The sequence below is a fragment of the Girardinichthys multiradiatus genome, chromosome 4 (genome assembly GCF_021462225.1).
Source record: "Girardinichthys multiradiatus isolate DD_20200921_A chromosome 4, DD_fGirMul_XY1, whole genome shotgun sequence".
NCBI lineage: Eukaryota > Metazoa > Chordata > Actinopteri > Cyprinodontiformes > Goodeidae > Girardinichthys > Girardinichthys multiradiatus.
Window position 1 is genome coordinate 33,940,476 of NC_061797.1, and position 21,752 is coordinate 33,962,227.

General features: G+C 37.2%; 1 protein-coding gene across 6 annotated transcripts in view; it reads right to left on the bottom strand.

The window, feature by feature from the left end:
* Positions 1 to 430: 430 nt before the first annotated feature.
* esrrga (estrogen-related receptor gamma a) overlaps positions 431 to 21,752 on the bottom strand; it is an 88,747-nt gene continuing 67,425 nt past the window's right edge. For all 6 annotated transcript variants that reach the window (XM_047363929.1, XM_047363927.1, XM_047363925.1 and 3 more), the window contains 3 exons: positions 11,208 to 11,314; positions 10,955 to 11,117; positions 431 to 6,196 (listed from right to left, as the gene is read on the bottom strand). In XM_047363929.1, coding sequence (XP_047219885.1) covers positions 5,952 to 6,196; positions 10,955 to 11,117; positions 11,208 to 11,314 — 515 coding nt within the window. In that variant the 3' untranslated portion in view covers positions 431 to 5,951. The remainder of the gene's footprint in view (positions 6,197 to 10,954; positions 11,118 to 11,207; positions 11,315 to 21,752) is intronic.

A 21,752-nucleotide genomic window follows, 5' to 3' on the forward strand; every position in this document is an offset into this window, starting at 1 on the left:
TTACTGTTGCAGGGTATGGAGGAGGGGATGGGGGGTATGAGGGTGGGGAAGCTATTGGTTCAAAAAGGTATGATCTTGAATGAGAGAATAAGATATAAGGAATAAAAAGATATGATGAACCCAAAATAAAAAATAAAACGTATTAAAACACAGGTATATGCATTATTTTTCCAAGCTACCCTAAGTAAATTGAGCCTGGCAGTGTTTTTCACAGAGTATGCACTTTGTGACGTACGGACATCCTGTTCAAGGAATACCCCACCCTTCACCTGGTATTCAGTGCCTGTCCTAGTCTTCTACTTCAGAACTGACAAGAGTTTGCTCAAAAATATTAGTTTCTCTGTACATCAAAAACATAGCAAGCTTCTGTTTTTTTGTTACTTTTGCAGAAAATTGTTTTGAGAAAAAAAAAAAAATCAGAGACAGGAGATTGATTTCAAAACTGGAAGCCTGGTTTTAATTGATATTGCTCTACAGTAATAATCCTGAAAGGCATAGTTTGGAGTAACACATGTAATGTTTTAACCCATAATAGTTTAAGTTACAGAATCATAGGTCTCTCTTTTTTCAATGAACAATATATACAATGTGAAATAAATACATTTACACAAATGGACATTATTGTTGGAGCACACTTGTATGATACACATCACAAAAATATACAGGTTACTTTTTTTTCTTTTTTTTCCCCTTCTTATTGATGTGAAGCACATCTAAAATCTACGGACATGTTTTCAATAATACTAGAAGGTCTTCTTGCGTCAGGAATTCTTCTCCACCACTCAAGCGCCTTGTTATCCTTGCGCATCTATTTTTTCCCCAAAGTTCCTCTCCCTTAAATATTCCCACATTTGCTAATTTAGACTGGAAATAGGCTGCAGTAAAGTGGCAGTTACATTTTGGGATTAATTATAACTAAATTACAAATATTGTAGAGCTGTAGGTAACTACATTTTGGTCTCTGTTAGGTGGAGCCGTGAGGGACAGTCAGTCCTCGTTTGCCACCGTGGATCAATCAGTTTTCCCTTTGTTTCAGTTAAACTCTTCTCAAATGGAGTATTTGCATGTGGGTCTAAGTGTCAAATGATGGCAATAAGAAGTTGCCTGAAGTGCAAACTGGTCAAAATATTGGTATCAGAAGCCCACCATAAAACTTGATAGTGCATCTTCCACTGCTCTTTGTGGAAATACCAGTTTTGGTGGCTGTTATTAATGTAATTAATTAATTCATTCTAAAAGCAGAATCATAATAAAAGAAATATCACCATTTGGCTCTACAATGTAACACAAAAAATGTGCAACATCTGCTTCATCATCTTACATTGTCTTCAGAATATTCCTACCAAGAAAACAAAGTGCAAAAGGTAAATGCTCCCCTCCACAAAGATTGTGGATTTAAGTTAGATCAGGGGAGCATCTGACTTCAGACAAACAATTTTTTCAGTCCTCTGAAATGGCCTTGGCCAGAATAAGTGTCACCTGTGTAAACCATTTCCAGTGACACGCAAACAGATTCAGTTCAGTGTCAATCACATCGGAGAGAGTTTAAACCCCCTTCTGTGTGTTGAATAGGTCAGGAGTTCACAGGGCTGGTTAGACAATTGACAAATAAATAAAAACAGTAACAAAAGACAAAGAACAGTCAGCGGAGAGCACCATTCTTTCATACGCTTTGTGTGGAGTAATGTACAGTGGACAGTATTTAACACAATTTGCCTGAGAAGGGACACTGATCAGGCATATTATAATTTACAGCCAAAGCAGGAAAATCAACTCTTATTTTAGAAATTGACTTACAAATCTTTTGTTTGCGTTTTGCAAAATTTACTTTCTTAAACAACATATGATAATGTTGGTGATGGTGTAATTTTGTACTTGTACTAAATGTACTTTTGCAGTTTAATCTTATTGGGCTGTACCATGTTTTGCCACAATATGATTAGAAGTTTGGAGAAGATAAATGATTTTCTTTATTAGTAAAAAAAACCATCCAGAATACTTTTGTTGGTTTTTTGCTATTTAGTTTCCTTGGAAACAGCAAAAATAATGACTGAGCTGAGGTTTAGAGGGCAGATATGTACAGTGAGTTTATCAAAAAAGTATCACCAATGAATTACTCAAATGTCCTTTTATTTCAGCTTTATTTTCCTAAAGATATACATGATATTTTATTCTACATTAATGTTACACAAATTATCAGTTTTTTAAATATTTGTTAACGTGTTTCTTCATTTAGATACTTGATATTTAATTATGTATAGTTTGGTAGAGATGAATGCTGTAATTTTATCCTGGTAGCCTAGTTAAAGAGCCTTATGTCATGTTTGGTTCATTATGAGCAACTCCAGTGCCCAGACCCCAAAGGACTGATTGACAGAAAGACAAGCAACATGGCCTCTACTCTACTCTGTTGTCTAAAGAAGAAGCACACGGCACAAATCACCACAAGATAAAGTACACAGCAACGCCTTAAGAAGACTCAACAGAGAAGGAAAGAGTAAAATCAGAGGCGACTTACAAATGAAAACTGATAAAATCAAAGAGAAAGCTCTTTTTCTTGAAAGAAAAAACAGCAAACATGAAACACACAAGCTGAACTACATTTTTTCTTGTTTTTGTTTTTTTCAGATTTTTTTTAACAATAAAATGTATAATGCTAGAATTATAATCTGCATAATTTACAATATACAGCAGGGTTAAAGAAGGTTGAGGAAATCCCCTTTACTAAACATACTGATCATTGATACAGGAGATGTGTTGTTAGAGGTCAAATACACTTAAACTGCTGCGCTCCTCAGCTGTGAAATGTTGCCATTTTATATTAGATTATAGTGTCATCTACAATACATATTTTGGCATTCTTATTTGGCTTTAAAATTTACATATAGCAAAACAAATCCTAAGTAAATGTCCACTGTCTACCTGTTAAAACTGTGATCAGTTAGCCACACCATATGCATCATGTTCCAACTGTGAAATAAAAGACTGTTTTTTATCTCAGTTTATTATAAACCCAACGTCTTTCACCCTAGCTTTTCCAATTCTTTCTTCTAGAGAAACTATGTGAATTTAAACAAGAAATATGTTCTTTACAGTAAACAAAATACACCAGGATTACAGTGATAAAAATGTAGTCCTCATTTTAAGCCATTTAAAGCTCCAGTTTAGCTTAGTTAGATAAAGTCACGTCTTAAATTACTATTTGCAAAGGCCTTAACTGTCCAGTTTATACACAAGCTAATGAGGCAGATTTAAAGGATGAGTCACAAGCTAATTATGTAGTTAGCCAGACAGGAGGCGTGTTAATGAATATTAGTAAAAATGCTTTTGATAAACTCTTTGCTCCCCTTTTGTCTGCAAGCATCTTCCCTCTTTTTGATGGTTAATGAAATGGAATTTTAGCATTTTAATAGGAAACTGTAACTATTCAATAACAAGAAAGAAACTAACTAGCATTTATTCCAATTCGAAAATAAAGCCAAGGAAATCTACTTTCCAATGGCAAAATGGTCTGTATCAAAGTCTTCATGTTTCACCATATTCATGACCTCTGAAAACATTGTTTTTGTTGCATTTTGTTTTTAGTTTAACATATTAATCATTGAAAACCATTGTGCAATTATGCTTCAAATGAGGTTTAAATTTTTTATCTAAGCAGGATATTTAGGAGCATCTAATATGATAAACTAGAAGCTTTAAAACACAAAAGAGCCCCCCCGGCCCCTCCAGCGATTAGACATAGTCAATGAAATCAAGCGGACAGGAATTGGACATGAATATGGCATTCAGGCTGATGCTTTGTTTTTGCAAGAACCATCACTTCTACAAACTTTGATTTAGTTTCTCAGCTGATCCCAAAGAAATGCTCTTATTGGGCAAGTTGATAAACTGGATATATTTTTTGTTAGTTTCAAACAAACTCCTTTGGCTAATTCTGATCAAATTTATCCACAAAGATCCACAAGAAGAGTAAATGTAGTGACTTTAAACTTCAGGAGGTCCATATTGCCGGTGACTAACAGTCTTTACCAAATTTAGTATTGAGTGTCTTCCAACAGCTTGTAATAAGTTATGCATAGAGCAAAAGAAGCAGCATTTTGTTCTTTGAAAAAAATCCTTTCCCAAATTTAAGACTGGCACAAAATGCTATTAATGCAGGCTCTGTCCAAATACCTTCATTATAAAGCGCTATTTCTCGAGTTTTTAAGACAAACTGATTTGTTAATAGATTATTACTTGTGATATTTGTTACATATATGTGATAATGCTGAAAGTGGTTAGGCTAATGGAAAGAAATAAAAAACATTGAGCTTTTCAGTTGTAAGAAGACCATTTTAAATTCTAAACCAAAGCTGGGTTATGTCATATACAGGATGAAAAATATTTACAACACTTAAATTGGTATTATCATTATGATTATTTTTTAGGTGAAAATAATAAAAAAAAACAAGGAATTTTAAAGCAACAACAGTTGTTCTTAAGTTAGTTTAGTAAGCAAACCTTTCCTTCTGATTTGTTTTTGTCCAGTGACTGAATCTCCTGCTACATTTCCTGAGTGAGTCACAAAAAACTCTCTGCACTGCCGCAAGAAATGAGCTGAAAGTTGTGAACACTTTAGGGCGACGAGAGTAGTAGTGAGGTGAGACTTTGGAGTCTGGAAGGTGATCTTGGGCCAGACCATTTCTGATGGCACACCGAGAGTAAAACTGATGTGGAGAACTGCAACCCTGGCTGCTAAACAGGTAAAGGTAATGTTTCAAACAGATATCCAAACACAAGAGAAGGGAATGACAAAGTGTATAACTCCAAATAGTATTTGAACTATTTGAAAGTTTTTTTAGGAAGACAGTCTTGATTCAGCAGTCTGATAATGTTATTGAATATCAACACAACTCAAGTGTTTAGACCCAAATGCAGTCTTGCAGACCAACAGACAATAGTGTTGCCTAGCTGCCCTTTTTTTAATTAATTTTTAGGTTGTCTGCAGTACAAACACCACTGGACCTTTTGGTTTGTTTGACCAGTCAATGGTCTTCATGAAACAGAAATACTCGGGTGTTGTTGAAAAAAAGGAAAACCAGGTCAACCGGAAAATGGTTACAGTGGTTGTGTCCACTTCTGGTCCTAGGTGCTCGAATCCAGAAACAACTATGGGATTAACAGATAGAACAGAGAAAAACCATTCCTTTTTAGGCCCAGGATTGGAAACCACTTAAAACCAAAACAGAATAGGGTTATGACTGTAAAGTTTGCTGGCATCCTCTGAATGGGTGGTTCCATTCTTTGACAGGGAAATCTCCTATTCTTTTCTTTAAGTCCATCCATCCAAACCTCTCTGTACATGTACACTTACAACAAATGTCAATAATATTTTCTAAGTGTTGATTTTTTTTCCCATTCAGTTCTTCTTGAACTTTAAAAAAATTATTTTAGATCAAATAGGCGCAGGGAAAGGAAATGGAAGTACAGTCTTAGAGTCTTTCAGAACTATCATGGAGAGTTTTATTGTCTATTATGTGTCCTCAACTGTTTTTCATTAATATTTTAAGTGTTACTTGATACATAGGTGTTCTGTCATAATCTGGATTTATGTGGTAATTGTTATATAACTGTCAATAAGTACCTGTTATGACATGTCTTCTTTGATTGGCCATGGGTAAGGTTAAGTCCTCCTGTCCCTGTCTTTATCAAAACAGAATCCAGCGAATGCTCTTTAGTCAACAACTAGCTTTAGGGTTCTGGTTTAAGGTTTTGATCGATTCTATGGGGGGATGTGTCAACCAACAACCTTTAGGAACATATCTGTGTGTGTTTGCGAGTCTGTGTATGCAATTATAGGAGTATCTGTATGTAAAGAACAAGAGGTCACTCAAAGTTGCTGATCAAAGTTTGACATGAAGCTCAAGTCGTTCAAACTGGCGTCCATCTGTCCTTCAATCCAGTCCCAGCCCTCAGACCTTGGCTTCCAGCAGCTCCAAGAAGAGTTTGTGCATTGGGACCTTTCCATCCTGTTTGATGCTGTAGAAATGCTGCACAGCCTTGGTGGAGGTCTGACGGAGTAAGGGGAGAGTCATAAGCAGCTTTCCAGCCCGGCGGGGATCCTCCTGGTGCTGGGAAGCCTCATAGTCCTGAAGAGCCTCATGGAGCACATCTTGAAGCTTCTGTACTGCATCCACATCCTCAATATGCATGGAATCTGGACAGAAAGGAGAGTAAATGTCAAAATTAAATTCATAAGGTTAAACATTGTCATTTCATAGGATAAGATGCCACAGTGCAATGAAAAAGTATTTTTTCTGTTTTTGCCTTTTGACAAAAACAGAAGAAAACTGTTTTAATCACCCACATTAGAGGTCTCTGATTTTTTATTATTTCCTAGTTATCCATGTAGATTATATGTGACAAGTGCCAATACAGACTCCTCCCTAGCACCTATTACTGTGTGTCTGCCACAGAGCTCAATACTTGGACCAGTCCCTATCTGGCTGGACATTCTTCTTTAGATATTTTCATTGTTCCATTAATTATGGCAATTGTACAGGTTTTAAAGAAGCAACAGCCCAAGACCATCACCCTTCTACCACCACCATGTTTAACTGTTGATATGATCTTTTTCTAAAATGCTGGTGGTTTATCAATGTTTCTTGGTAAATGTGAAATGGGGAATTTGTGTTTTTTTTTATCAGTGGTGGTCTTTATTTTGGACCTCTTCCATGTATGTCATTTTTGCCCAATCTTTTGTTATTGTTGAATAATGAACACTGAACTTAACAGAGGTTACTGAGGTCTGTAGCACTTTAGATGTTGTGATGGATTTTACTCTTATTCACATCTGTTCACATAGGACCAGGTTGGTTTGGATAGTTTTTTTTTTTTTTTTTACCCTGGTAGCTTTTTTTATCTGGATAAATGAAATCTTTTCTGTCAGCTGTGTCATTGAGTCTGTACACCAAAAAGGGAAAAATGCTTAGGATTTAATCCAGAAATATACATCTGGGTTGAAAATCAAAAAATTATATAGGATCTAAGAATTTTCTAGTAATTTAAATGTCTGCAGACAAAGGGCAAAAATTAAATAAAAATCTTTATAAAACAGATTATTCAACATGGATAAATTTAGTCAAAAAGCATAATTTCTAGTAGCATTGAAACAACATTGACATTATTTTAGGTTTAAATGTAGCATTCATACATTTCATGTTTTGCTAAAACTAAAAGTATGATGTAGTTGTACCACCACAATAATTCAGACACTACCCTTCTCAATGTCTCTGAAGGGTGCATCTGTGGGTGTGATGAATGGACGGGTGAAAAGATGAGTGGGAGGACAAAAAAAGAGATAGATTCTTAGAACAATGAGGAGATGCAGCAACATCAAACATAGTTTCTGCGTGTGCACAAAAATGTGTAGCTGCACACATCTGTAGTTTCATCTTCACTTGGCATGTTTCTGGTGTGTTTTTCCACATGTATAGTAGTAAAGGATGAGAATCTCTCCATAATAATGTTCCCTATTGCCCCTAAGGGAGGCAAAGTCCTAATGTGTGCTGGCCTTTAGCTCCCAACCTCTGATCAATGTCACCAATCAATGATTACATGCATGTTAAATAATAATCACAAGCCAACTATCAATGGCCACCGAGGCTGCACTATTACCACACCCACCTCCCTCTGCACATAGTATTATGCTTTTCATGTCTAGAGATGCACATTAGCATGCATGCATGAGGTAAAAAACACAATCTTAACCTGCCGCTGGAAAGACAATTGCTTATTTGGTACCAATATCTGGAAAATCACAGGTGTACAACATTAAGCTGTACAAACTCATTAACCAAATACTCCCCATGTGATTCTTTTTAGATTCAGACATCCTCCAGACTGCTACACATTCTCACAGGTGAATAAAACCAAAGGAAACTGGTCACAGAAAGTACAAAAACCAGAGGAAACAAACAAAAATGATTATGCTCAGACAGACAAAACAAGTCAACATTTACACAAAGATTTGCACAGTAACACACACAAACACAATCAAATACACATTGCTGAATCTATAGAGGGTAATACATTTATCAATATGCAGGGCGAGAGCGGTGAGCAGGCTGAATTCTGGGGGATCAATAGAGAGCTCAGTATCATATTTTTGGGTTGAGATCAGCTGTTTCTTTGTTTGTATTTTTATTCTTTGCAGTTGAATGATGTCCTGGCTTTGTGGAAGAAAGAAGAAAGGAGGACAAATTTATGAAAGATGTTGGTTTATTTTCGTGCACGTTAGGCCAACTATTAGGTAAATGTACTTTTTACCATATATACGTGTCATCGCCACAAGTGACAAGTCAGTAACGGATGAGTACTATTGATAAAATGGATAAAAAAAAAACAATTCTACTTTTCTTTATTGTTTAAATTAAGGTAAGGACCCTCATGATATGCAGCCACTACTGACCGGGCTAAAGTTATATGGAAATTTAATGAGTTTCACATTATATTTATTAGTGTAGAGTTTGAGCTGATAGACATGGCTTCTGCCTGTGCCGTGACCTGCTGTACACTCACAAGTAAAACAGCAGATTTTAATGAGCACAAGCACATCAGGCTGTTAAAGTGTACATGTTAACATGGAACCAACACACATATAAACGAGGGAAAACACACACTTACACTACAACACACACACGTGTCTCCTCTTTCCTGTGGCTGGTTTGGCTTTCTTTACATGTAGGGCACGTTTGCTAACATTTCTTAAGGCTTGGCTTCATTAATGCAGACGATTAGCATCCTGTGAATTAATTAGTGTCAGTGCCCTTCAAAATGCTAATGCTAGCATTCTGTTGTCTTGGAGTGCAGTTAGAGGCTGGGCAAAGATACAAAGTTCTTACTGTATGTGGACGTCAGCCGTGTCATTTTGAAAAACTTCCTGCAGAGTTTAGAAGCTTGTCAATACATTCACACTAAGGTATAACTGGACTTTAGCAGGAGGTACTTGTCCAGGAGTTCTTATATCTGAGTTTGCTCTTTTGATTTAATTATTTAGAGACTCCTGGTATGTGGCATAGTATTGCAACAAGATGATAATCATATGTTTTGTGAGAATAAATCACACTGTATATGCATAAAATAAGACAGATACTCCAAATCATCATTATAGTATCAACATAATATAGTTAAATACAAAATTATGATTCTCAAACCTGAGAAGAAAAATTTTACATCAAATCATGTGTTATACTTTTCTAAGCAGCAGCAACAACAAAAATTATAAAAAGAATAAGAATCTACAGTATCAGCTCCATTCTTTGCTATGGGGATTTACATATTAGGGACAAATCTATCTTCAATGCAATTACATTGTTTTGGCTTGCTACTAGACCAAAGTGTTAAATTGTGCATAGGAAACCCTTTAACCTGTGTGTTTCATGTTCATATTTTAATTATGTAAATGATACAACTATGCTTTTCAAAGTTGTTATATACTGACCCTTTTCTCTTCTTTTTGTATTATTATGAAATGCCACATTGACTTAATCTTTTTTTAAGTCTATTAATTGCTGTCAATATAGAGGCTGTTAAAATCAACTGCCCACTGTCACTACACGCTTGCTTAGGAGGAGGGATTACTGCAAGTTATTGATGCAATGCTATCAGCTAGGCTTACTAGGTACAGTGGATAACTTTTTACCAAATTACATTATAAACTAATTTGACAGAATTGCATTATAAATAGGATCAAATAAAGTGTATTTAGTTGCGTTTGACTATTTCTACATGACTAGATTCTATTGATTTGGTCCACTTATGGAAATGAATTGTATCTATTTTACTGACATTTGCTGATAATTGGAGCTGTACATATGAACTGAATTGAATTAACAAATGGAACACTACAATCATCCTTATCTTTATCATCAACTACTTTTTAGATGAAAACCATCAAACAAAAAAAAAACAAAATTAGGCTTGGAACAGGCATGGAAACCTATGCACACAAAGTCACACATTGAGGAAAAGTTCACAGAATGTCCACAGGAAGACAACACATCCATATTTTCTGCATATGCAAACTAGTATGTACACTGTCTGTCAAAACTATTTCAAAGTACTTTCAGATTTACGTTCAGATTTATGTATTTAATATTTTTTTTGTTCTGTGATTTCAGTATAACAGAGATAAAATAGTGAAAACACTGCTGTAAAATTTGTATGTAGATGTTTGGTTTGTTTGTGAAGATAGATGATGACCAACACAAAAAAGGCCCCACCTTACCTATTGAAAGCCCCTGCAGTACATTCTCCCATTTAAACACATTGTATTGACAGCTTCCCCCTTGTAATTAAAGAGTACTGAAGAGTTGGCCAGCTTCCAAGACAAAGTTCAAAAGATGGGTCATGAGAAGAAAAGGGTGTGTGTGTGAGGGAGTGTGTGTGCGTCAGTCAGCTGTCGATTCAGCTGGACACATCAGAGACGGGCCTTTATCGACAGATTCGGGAGCCTAATGATTTTACTTTATTTAACAGGCATCTGAAGAGACGACTATGCTAATTATAAAAGGGATTGCCACTTTGTTTGGGGGTTGAATTCAGATTGAACATGTCTGTGCGTGTTTGTAATACACCCCATGTGAGTGTGCATGCATAAAATATGTGTAGGCATGTGACACTTGTGACAATTGGAGTATGACAAGACAAATGTGGGTGGCAGTAACAGTGTAAGTGGTAAACTTGAGAACAAAAAAATAAAATAAAAAAAAACTCCCTATGTGTATACGTACTTCATCAAACATGCACAGGGGTGTTGTTGTGTGTTTGTATGCAAGGTATTGAAATCAGGCTCTGGTGTTTCATCCTAAATGAGCCCCACGGGAATTCACTAGATTCCTGGGATTAACTCTCTTTCAGCAGACAGACTAGCGTGCAGAGAGAGAAAAACAGCTAGGAGTGAATAGTTTCAAACCTGAGTTAGCCAGGGCAATGGCCTTGAGAGTGACAAATTCTTCTTTCTCCAGCTTCATAGACTTATATTTCTTGACCAGCTGAAGAATAGCATTGTTCAGGTCCAGAAGGCCAGCTAGTTTTGACTGGTCCTCGTCCATTATGTAGTCCTCAGCATACACCAGCTAAAAAGAAGCAAAGAAACAAAGACCATTTAGATGTGAATCTGCATATTTCATGAGAGCAAGAAAAAAAAACAGTGACGCTGCTCTTACTTTGTCTTCAAAGGAGAGTGAGCGGTACACAACACGCAAAATCAAGATCTCCATCCATGCACTCTGCAGTAGGCTCATCTGATCTGCCAAAGACAGTGTGGAGAAACCTGGAGAAAGGTGAAACAGGTAAAGAGAAGAACTTGAGGATGGGTAATTTCCTAATTTTTTTTTTCTTGTTCCAACACATAGTTCTGCATTTATGTCCAATGAGCAAATGCAGTGTGAATGCCTATTAAAATGCAATCATTTCTTCCTTTTGTTCTCCTTATAATTATAGCAAATGACTTTGGGGACTAAACAAGTCCATGAGTATTCAAGAAGGGACATTTTTGTGTTTAAGTGGAATTAAAACTGGGCAAAATGCAGCCCCTTGGACCAGTTCGACAAGGAGCTATGAACAGCGGTACACATATAGAGGTAAGTGAATTGAGCCATTTAGAATCAAATTCACAATTTTAAGGTTTTATGCATGTTGAATTTTAAAAAACTTGTCTCAGGGATTTTTTTTCTAGCATAAAAAAACAGAAACAAGTGCTGCAAACATATAAAATCTAAACATAAACTAATGCTGTATAGATGTTTTTAGAAAGGAGAGACTAAAAAACTTATTCCAGAGCAGTTTTTAGAAATTAAACACTTTATCAACACATTAAAAAGTGCTCAAAGGCTGTACTACCTATTACCTATTAGTAAGTGAGTAACCATAGCTACAAGTTACATAAATAAGTAATCAAAAGTTAAACTACAAAGTAAGGAAGTTATTCAAATGACAAGATAAAGGGTCAAGCTCCTATCCTTCTGTTTTACCATTCATCCATTCACTTGACCAGAATCCTCCTCCAAGCACTCCTCCTCCACTTCCTCTGTCCCCTTTGCTCAGGGCTTTTCCCTGGGGGATGGTAAGCCTTATCTCAGCCTGCCACAGCCTCCATGGATCAATGCTGGCCATCACTGCGGCTCTGCTCAAAACACACACTAATTGCTGCCACGGCCTTAAAACTGCTGGTTTCTTTAGTGGTCAATCCATGTCCTTTCATTTGGAGATCTGTCTTTTTCTACACAGCCAATGCCTTTATATCAGAATCTTTCTTTCTATGACTGATCATTGTTTGTCTTTTTCTTGCTTCATCTTGTGTTCATTTAAACGGTAAACATTTATTTCCCTGTTGTGTTTGAATTCCTATGTTTTCACATCTTTTTAATAAATGTTCTACTTTCGTGTGATAGACTCATACTGTCTTTTCCTTTCTATTTCTCTTTAATAGAACACCTGCCCACTCACACCTCCCCTTACAGCTGTCCCTTCCCCACACACCTGTCCATTCACACCTGCCTGTCTGCCTACATGACTGTGTTTTCATGAGTGCAAACCATCATCGAGAATGCCGCGACAGCAGACCATGAGAGCACACCTGTCAGACCTCATTGCAGAGCCACTTCCCCCAGTTTGTTCATTTGTGTGTGTGTGTGTTAGAATGAAGCCTCCTGCCAAGAAAACAGGCAGATGAGAAGGCAGATATAGCTTTAGCAACATCTGCTGCAATGAGCTTCCTCTGGAGATGCTGGATATATGAGGTGAAGTTTGTGAATGTGTATTAGGTCCAGGAGCCTCAATTAAGTCCATGCTGCATTTTGTGCAATCTCCAATTTTTAACATCTGCAACAAATAATTACTATAAGAAATATACATATATACAACATGCAAAGAAGTAAAATTTTCTCACATTACAATCAAAAACTGTATTATAAAATTTATATTTGTTTGTGATAGACTGACACAAAGTGCAATACTGTGAAGTGGAAGGAAAAAGATGTATGTTTAAAATCTATTACAAATAAAAAACTTACTAAGGACAGCGTGCCTGTGTATTTAACTAATTTTACCCTTTAATAAAATCTTGTGCAAGCCTTTAGAAAACACCTCATTAATAAATAAAGTCCACCTGTATGTGGTTTATTGTCAGCATAAATCCGGTTTTTCTGTGAAGGCTGCAAAGATTTGTTAAGAAAATAACAAACTGTCGGGGTTGGACATTTTGGACTCTGTTTTGGCTTTGTGTTTGTTTGCTTTTCAGTTGGGTGTCTCTATTCTTTGGGCTTAGTAGTTTTGTTTGTTTGTTCCTTTGTCTGATTATAGCTTTCAGTTGTTGGTTTATCTTCTTTTCCTTGCTCTCCCTTAGTCTGTTAGTATTTTGTTATCCCTACTTCCCTTTTGTTTCTCTATCGTTTTCTCTCATGTCCTTGGATTTCCTGGTTCATGTGCCCATAGTAACCATTCAAAGCCATTTCCCACACCTGGGTCCACTTCTTTCCTTATTACCTTAGCTTCTCCTTCCTTGGTCCACTCTCCTTCTCTCCCTGCTTAAATACCTGTTTCTACTTTTACTCCTCGCTGGTTCCTCCCGTTCACTACCCTTGTTTAAGTTCTGTTTGTGCTATGCTCTTCCACTGAGAACTCATGTAAGTTTTTGGCTCTACTCGTGTTTGTTCAGGAAGTAACTTATGCAACATTTTTGAAAACCTTTTGATGAAAGAAGGAAGCTTGTTCTCATCATGCTGCTGCCCAGTGTTTGTCTGCACTTTGATCCACTGCAGCCACAAAATATGACACAAACAGCATCACGAAGACCAAGAAACTTACCAGACAGGTCAGGGATAAAGTTGTAGAAACGTTTTTAAACAGGGTTAGATTAAACAATATCCCAAACCTTGAACATCTCACAGAGGACAGCTCAATGCATTATTAAAAAATGGAACAAGTACAACTTAATTGTAAACCTACACTGTAAAAAGAGAGGAGTTGATACAAACATAAACAAAATGCTTCAATTGGTAACAACTAATGGAATTGAATTCATCCAAGTTAATTTATTAAGTTAAAAAAATATGTTAAACTTACTTAAATCATTTTGTTTCTTTCAAATAAAGAATTTGCACCCCTTAGACTTAATTTTAAGGAAACTCAACTCAAAATACTAAGGTTTTTCAAAATTAAAAAAAACCTGAATTATCCACAAGTACATTATCACTCACACTATATTAAAATACTGCTTAAATGTTACTTTAGTTTTTCTAAATGGCATAAAATACTTTCATGGTAATCAGAAATTCAAGTTGGCTAACAATATTTATCTCCATTGCATAAAAGAAACATTTGAAATTCATTTGTGAAAACACTACAAATTCAGTTTTTACAAATGATAATGCGCTAAGGACACTAGACATTTCTTTTGAACCTTCCATCTATCCATCCATCCATCCATCCATTATACCCGCTTCTTCCGTACATGGCTGAGGGGCAGCTGGTGCCTATCTCCCTATCAGTCTAAGGGAAAGAGGCAGGGTACACCCAGTCATGTTTTTGGACTGTGGGAGGAAGCTGGGGTCCCAGGAAGAACAAGCAAACTCCATGCAGAAAGACCCCAAGCTGGCAGTCAAACCCAGGACCCTCTTGCTGTAAGGCAAGAGTGCAACCAACTGCACCACCATGCAACAGTTCTTTTGAAACTTCACAAGGGATTTTGCTTTTCTCCTTAAGTGGGGAATTGTGGAAGAGTTTTTCATGCTTATGTTGTCACATCAAACAGCTCAAACCTCATAATGAGTTTGACATGGATGTTTAAATAACTATGTGACATTTTCTTATGCATTAGCCTTCCTATATTTTTATGCAGACTGGCTGTTACCAATGATGTTTTGCAACAAAACAATTATAATTCATTTGTGGTCATTGGGGTCCAACTTGCTTTACATTATGAAAAATTGCCTTTTGTCATGGCTGGCATCTGAGTAGCCAATAGATTAGCTTGGATCCCAATCAGAAATTAAATTTTGATGAGGGTCAGATATTATAAAGGTATTTTTTTTAGGCACTAGTGGCTGTTATTATTTTTTTTAACAGGTTGACAGGAAATAGGGGTAGAGAGCAGGGAATGGAATGCAACAAACATTGCAGGCCTGGATTTGATCCCACGACCTCCTGTGTTGAGGACTAAGGCCTCTGTACATGGGACCCCTGGGCCACCAGTGCCCAATGAGGGTCACATTTTGAATACGGTACTCACAAGTGCTTCCTTTTTTTTTAGGCAAAAAGCCAGGTTAGCATTAACTGTTGGGATATTATGTGTTTGTTACGTCATATCATCTACAAGCAGCACCTGAGAGACACCTTCACTGGCTGCAGCAGCAGCTCACAGTAAAGGGCACAGTGGAGTTGCATCAGATTAAATTAGATTTGTGGTACACACTATAAAGATCACCCACACATCACCATCCTTCGCAACGTGCAGGAAAGCTGACCCTTAAAATAACACCACTGTGTCCGCATTATAGCATGTCCTTATATAAAGTCAAGTCTGGTGGCCACTGCAACACATGAGCAGCTACCAGGGGTTGATACAGTCTAGTGCCTTCTTACCATAACACAAAGGCAGTCCTCCGAATAAGCTAGTTGCATCAGAATAAAATTTTCACCTGCACCCGATCATACGTCTTAATATCGACAAAAGCAACGTTACATACACATGTGATCGGTGTCGGTCAGACGAGACCAATGATGAAATTTTTGACCTACAAGCAACCACACTGAACACACCATCCCCACTATTAAGAATAGTGGTGGCAACATCATACTATGTTGATGATTTTCCTCAGTTTGATAGGAAGGTGAATGAAACTCAATAAAAGGCAATCCTGGAGGAAAACCGGTCAAAGGCCAAAAACAACTTGAGACTGGAGCAGAGGTTCCCCCACCAGCAGGACACCTGCCCTACCACCTCACCTCCAATGGTTAAGTTTAAATCAAAGCCTATGCATGGGTGAGAATGTCTCAGACCTAAATCTGATTGACAATCTGCAGCAATACTTTCAAATCTATGTTCACAGACATTCTCCATACATCTCTACAGCTGGTGCTTATGCACCATTTTGGGGGGTTCACAAAGACACAAAGAATGATAACATAGAAAAAGGTATTGTGAATGTTAAATCATATAATATGGAAAAGTTCAAGAGGGTTTTATACTTTTGCAAGGCACTTTACACATAAATGCATAGGAACACACTAGAATTGCTCCAAAAAATTAAGACACACAAACAGCATAGTGAAGGGAGCAATTTATTGTTTGCAACCAGAAGTCTCTTTTGACCTAATGAAATCATCACAAGGGAGTAAAACAACAGTTGTTTTTTTTTGTGCACCTAAACATGCACATATTCATAGAAGCAGATGTCTTCAGGAGTGCCTTTACTTCAATCATTCTGATGAGGAGAAATTTAGACTAAATATGTTCTGACCTAAAATCAGGTGAACAAAACATGCTAATGAATGGTTAATATGATTCTCTGTCAGCTGTTGTCTATTTTAATTTGTCTCTGTGTCCATTTACAATATCCACAGTCTGACAAAAAAGATTTTGAACACATATCACTGATGGATTTGGTGAACATGTTCACATATGTGCATAAAAGCATCACATGATACCAACCCTAATGTAGTACATAACATTACAAGTCAACCTGTGATATTTACCTGTCTTTGAAAAACCTTTACCAAAATTCAGTATTTGAGGCCCTTGACACGACAACAACTTGGTGCCCAAAGTCAAGTAAACACAACTATGCTAGGAACAAAAATTGTATACATCATCAAAGATTATCTGCATGATAAGTGGGTTTGTAAATACGGTCATTGACAAACACATCCCTCCTAATTAAATATAAAGTGCACACATATACGCACTCTCTCTCTCTCTCTCTCTCTCTCACACACACACACACACACACACACAAAACATGCACATAAAGACCAATAATTAAAACCCTGTAATTAATTTATTGAGCTGAAAGTGCAGGTTTTCTTTTTGAGGCTCATCAGTGATTTTTATCAGGATGAGGTCTCTGTCTTGTGTGCAACTATTCTGTGTAGTTTTATAATGAACGCAGTATGTAATAAACAAAACTGCACTGTCAAGGCAATGTTATGCTTTTCTCTACAGTCTGTTTATATACACAAAATTCCCATACACGAGTCTTTTCATGTGCACACCTATCTGTGTGTTTTGTGTGTGCCTCTCCATCTCCCTGTCTCACCAGCCTGTCTGGGCCGTTCAGCCATCCAATGCCTCTTATCTGTCTGATTAATAGGCGGCCGGCTTCAGGACAAATTAATTAACAGATAACACCATCTCTCCCTTCTTCTCTTCCACCCTCCCTCCCCTCCTTCTCATGAAGCGATCGATACAGCAGAAGAAAAGAAACATCAATGGGAATTTAGTGCTGATGATGGAGAGAGAGGGGTATTGATGGAGGGAGAGAAAGTATAAGCGAGAGAAAGACGGGGGAGAAAAGAAAGTAAAAAGTGGGAGAGGTGATAGGAAAAGAGCTGATGGTGGAGAAGGAGGGGTGGAGACCTTTCTTTCATACCTGTGATTTCAATTGACAAAAGAAGGTTCCTTCTTTGGCTCTAATTACATTTCCTTTCTGCCCATTGTTGATAAGGCATCTCATACTAAGTAAGGAAGTGTGAGCGGGTTGTAAGGATGTTGTAACGTGTGCTGCAAGCTGCTATGTTGGCTTAGTTGTATGTGGAGCAATGTACCTTAAAATGACTTTAAAAATTTGCTCAGGAACACAAACATCTAAAAGAAACAGGTTTATGTAGGTGTTTGGTAAGAGCAGGCAATTATGGTCTTATCTGTGAACATAAATAGTGGAACTTTTTGTTTCTTTTATGCCTTTTCTTGAGTTTTAGTGTATTTTTTGCCAAAGTGCACAACAGTGTGTGTGTTTGTGTGCTAGTGTGTGTTTCTCTGGCATGTGCCACACGTGTCTGACAGAAAGAGGCTATGGTGCAGTCATGCAAACTTAACCTCCTCTGGTTGCTCTTGTGCTCTTTCTTTTTTTTTCCACTTTTCTCCATCAGATAGCCACATGAAAACAAACACGCACAGACACAAAGAAACACACGTTGATTCCCCAGCCGCCCTGCGGCCTGTTTGTCTGCCAAATGAGTCCTGACTGCACGTTTACACCGGAGACCGCACAACAGCCTGGTTCAGACACACACACACACCTACAGGATAGCCCTCTCTCATGCTCCAGTTGCCTCGCAGATGCCGACAAACACACATATCTCGGAGCCCTAAATTTGTTTTTGTGTGGTTACAGGGCAAATGGGGACCAGTGAGAAGCGATTGGTGCTTACGAGCACGTAAATACGAATCAGTATATGTATGATCATGCTATGCTTGTGTGTGTGATAACTGTTGCATCACTAAAGACGTTGGTGTGTGTATTGGTCTGTGTGTGTTTGTGTATAATGAGATAGGTGGGGATCTGATCACCATCATTAACAGATGATGACACTGCTGTAATACAGCTAGCACATTTCTGGGTGATAATTTAAACTTTATTTTCTATATAAAGTAAACAAGAGGATGTTAATATCTACACCCAGGTAATCAGTTCTTTATTGATAAATGTTGAATACATTTTTTTTATATGTGAAAAAGAAAGGGGTTTATTACAACAAAATTGGCTTTCTTTTATTTACTAAAGAAAAGATGTCAACAAAAAAGTGTTTTTAGCTGAACAAAAGTTAAGAGTCCAGAGCTTGTAATAGCTAGCTTCACCTTTGTAAAAGTTGAAGTAACTTCTGTGAGACACTTCTTGTAGCCGTCTTGTGGCCACAGATCGGTTTGAGGAAATTTTGCCCCTGTACTCACTTTCAGCTGTCAGATATTTGAGGGGTTTCTTGTATGTGCAGCCCGTTTAAAGTCTCAAAGAGCATCTCAAGATCTAGGCTTTTTCTCGACCCAGGACTTTGCATTTCTTAGTGTTCAAACAGTTCGTGGTGGATTTAATGGTATGTTTTGGATCCTTGTCATGTTGCAGGGTCCAGTTCTAGTTCAAGTTTATTTTTTTTTACAGATGGTCACATTTTTTTCCTCAAGCACCCTCTGATATATGGTAGAAATTTTGGTGGATTCTATGATGGTTACCTGACCAGGTCCTGCTGCAGCAAAAAACCCCCAGATCCTGACACTTCTATGCCCATGTTTCACACTTGGTTTGAGGTCCTTTTCATGACCTTGGTTTTGGTTTAAGGCAAGCATCTCCTCTATTCTGGTGTTCAAATAATTGAATTTTAGACTCATCTGTCCAAAGAACATTATTCCAGAGGTTCCGGTCTTTGTCTACATTATCTCTGGCAAAGTTTAGTGTGAGCTGTATGTTTTTCTTAGACAGCAAAAGTTTCCTCTTCGCACGCCTTCTATGAAAGTTAAAAGTGTACAGTCTCTTTCTGATAATTGAGGCATGTACTTTTAGATATGGTGTTCACTCTAACTTCTAGCACACCAAACTAAATATCTGGGGTTTAAACAGGTCAAACCCCATTTAGAATGCTGATTAATGATGTTCTCATCATGTGGTTCTGAAGTGTGTAAGTTTAGCCCTTTCAAGCCCTTTTATTCCTCAGCAAAATCACTTGTTTTTCTAATATATTTTACAGAAATATTACAAAAAATATTTTCTTCAGTTTTTATGGTTTATTTATATTAATAGATGTTTCTTTGTATTGTTAAAATGTATGTCAAATAGCCATATGTTCAAATATCCTAGAAAAATACACAGGTTTTCAAAGGGTGCCCTAATTTTTTCACAAAAACTGTATGATGTACACTGTTTCCCATTACCTCGACAGTTTTGTCTCAACAGTTTTAGCATATTATAATTAAGGAGCTTCACAGTGGATGACACCTCCAAAAGGATATCTTACATTTTAAGAAATTGTGTGCACATGGCCTGTGTGCTGCCAGCATAGGAGCAGGTCAAATCAGTGCTGCTGGGCTACATCTAATCAAAATGAGCCAACTTCCAACTTAATCCCAGTGTGAGTCTCTAAGACAGATAAAATAGGCCAACATCACTGAGGCAAGCAATGTACCATATGTATTATTGTAATATTATCTTTAAATAATGTTATTATTAGAAATATTATTGAATATGAATTATGAAAACCTCAAAGAATTTTCCTTACATCAGAGGACAGAAATGGGTTGTTAACAGTCTGAAGTTTACTTTCGACTTCAATAGTGGAAAAGGGCTGCCATGATTTGTGCATTCTAATATGTTCACATCAATATTTTTAGTCAACACATATTTATAAATATATTTAGTATTTCATTTCAGTATTTATTTATTCATTGTAATATATGGAGTATCCCTCCAAATTGCTGTGTATGAGGAGAGTCCCCTTGATCCAGTCTACAGTGGGACATGTGTGTCTGAATGTGTGAGCATGCACCACTTCAGCTGAGTTCGGTGCAAGGTTTGCTCTTTCTGCTCTAGCATTATATAGCAAACATGGCAGATGATACCTCTGATTATTGCAAAATGTGCCTGGTTATACAGGTTATTTGTTATAGTTTTCAAAGGCCAAAGTGGTCTAATGTATGGTAACATTTCAAGTTAGGGAACAATGTATGGAGGTTTGGATGGTCCTTAGTGTTATGTTAAGAACTGCACCAGCACAAGTACCAAGTGCCTAAAGCTCAATAATGACTAAGAATAAAGATGGTTATGTGTCAGTACAGTAGAACATGCAACATGAAACTCTGCTATGACAGTGACATGAAAATTAAACACATAAAATACAAACAGTGGAGTTGAATTTTTTGTTGATTGTCAAGTTTCTCATTGTTCATCTGAGAACAGTGGATAGCCCAAGATCAGCATGTGCACGAACTATGTCCTGCGGGGGACAGATTTAAGTCTACTGACCCACTGAGACTGAGATTACATCAAGACGCGTGAAGTTTCCAACAGTTACCAGCTCATTGGTGCCCTGTGTGTATGTCAGTGTGTGTTTTGCTTATGAATGCACACTGTGTGACTGTAGGAAACTCCAGTGCTCGCCCTCACTGCACTTTTGTATGTGCTTGTGTTTAAACGTGCGCAAATTGTTTCATGCTGGGCAATGCAAGTGCTTGCTGAGTGTGTGTACTTGTTTATGTTTATGTGCCCACATCTCAAACTGTTCCGTACCATACGGACAGACGACAGCCAAAATGAACATGGGCCCCCTGTGATGGCTTTGGCCAGGCTGAAACAATACACAACAGAAATATGCAGAATGCAAACTGTCTTGCACTCAAACACCTACACACACACACACACACACACACACACACACACACACACATCCACCAGCTGACCCAATTATACAAAGATGCGCAACGAGATGGAAACAAATCTACCCAGAAAACCAGTTAATTTAAAAGAGCTTAAAGACACACACAGGATACATATTCTCTTCCACACACACACTCAGACACACACACATAAATATATATACATATATATATATATATATATATATAGATATAGATATAGATATGCTCATATATATAACATATAAGTCATAGGCCATGACATATATGTTCGGTGTCTTTATGGCTAAGACAATATTGATATCCAGCATTTTGCTAAAGGATAATGTTCATGGACATTTTCCACGGTTTCACTCCTCACGTTTTTAATTTG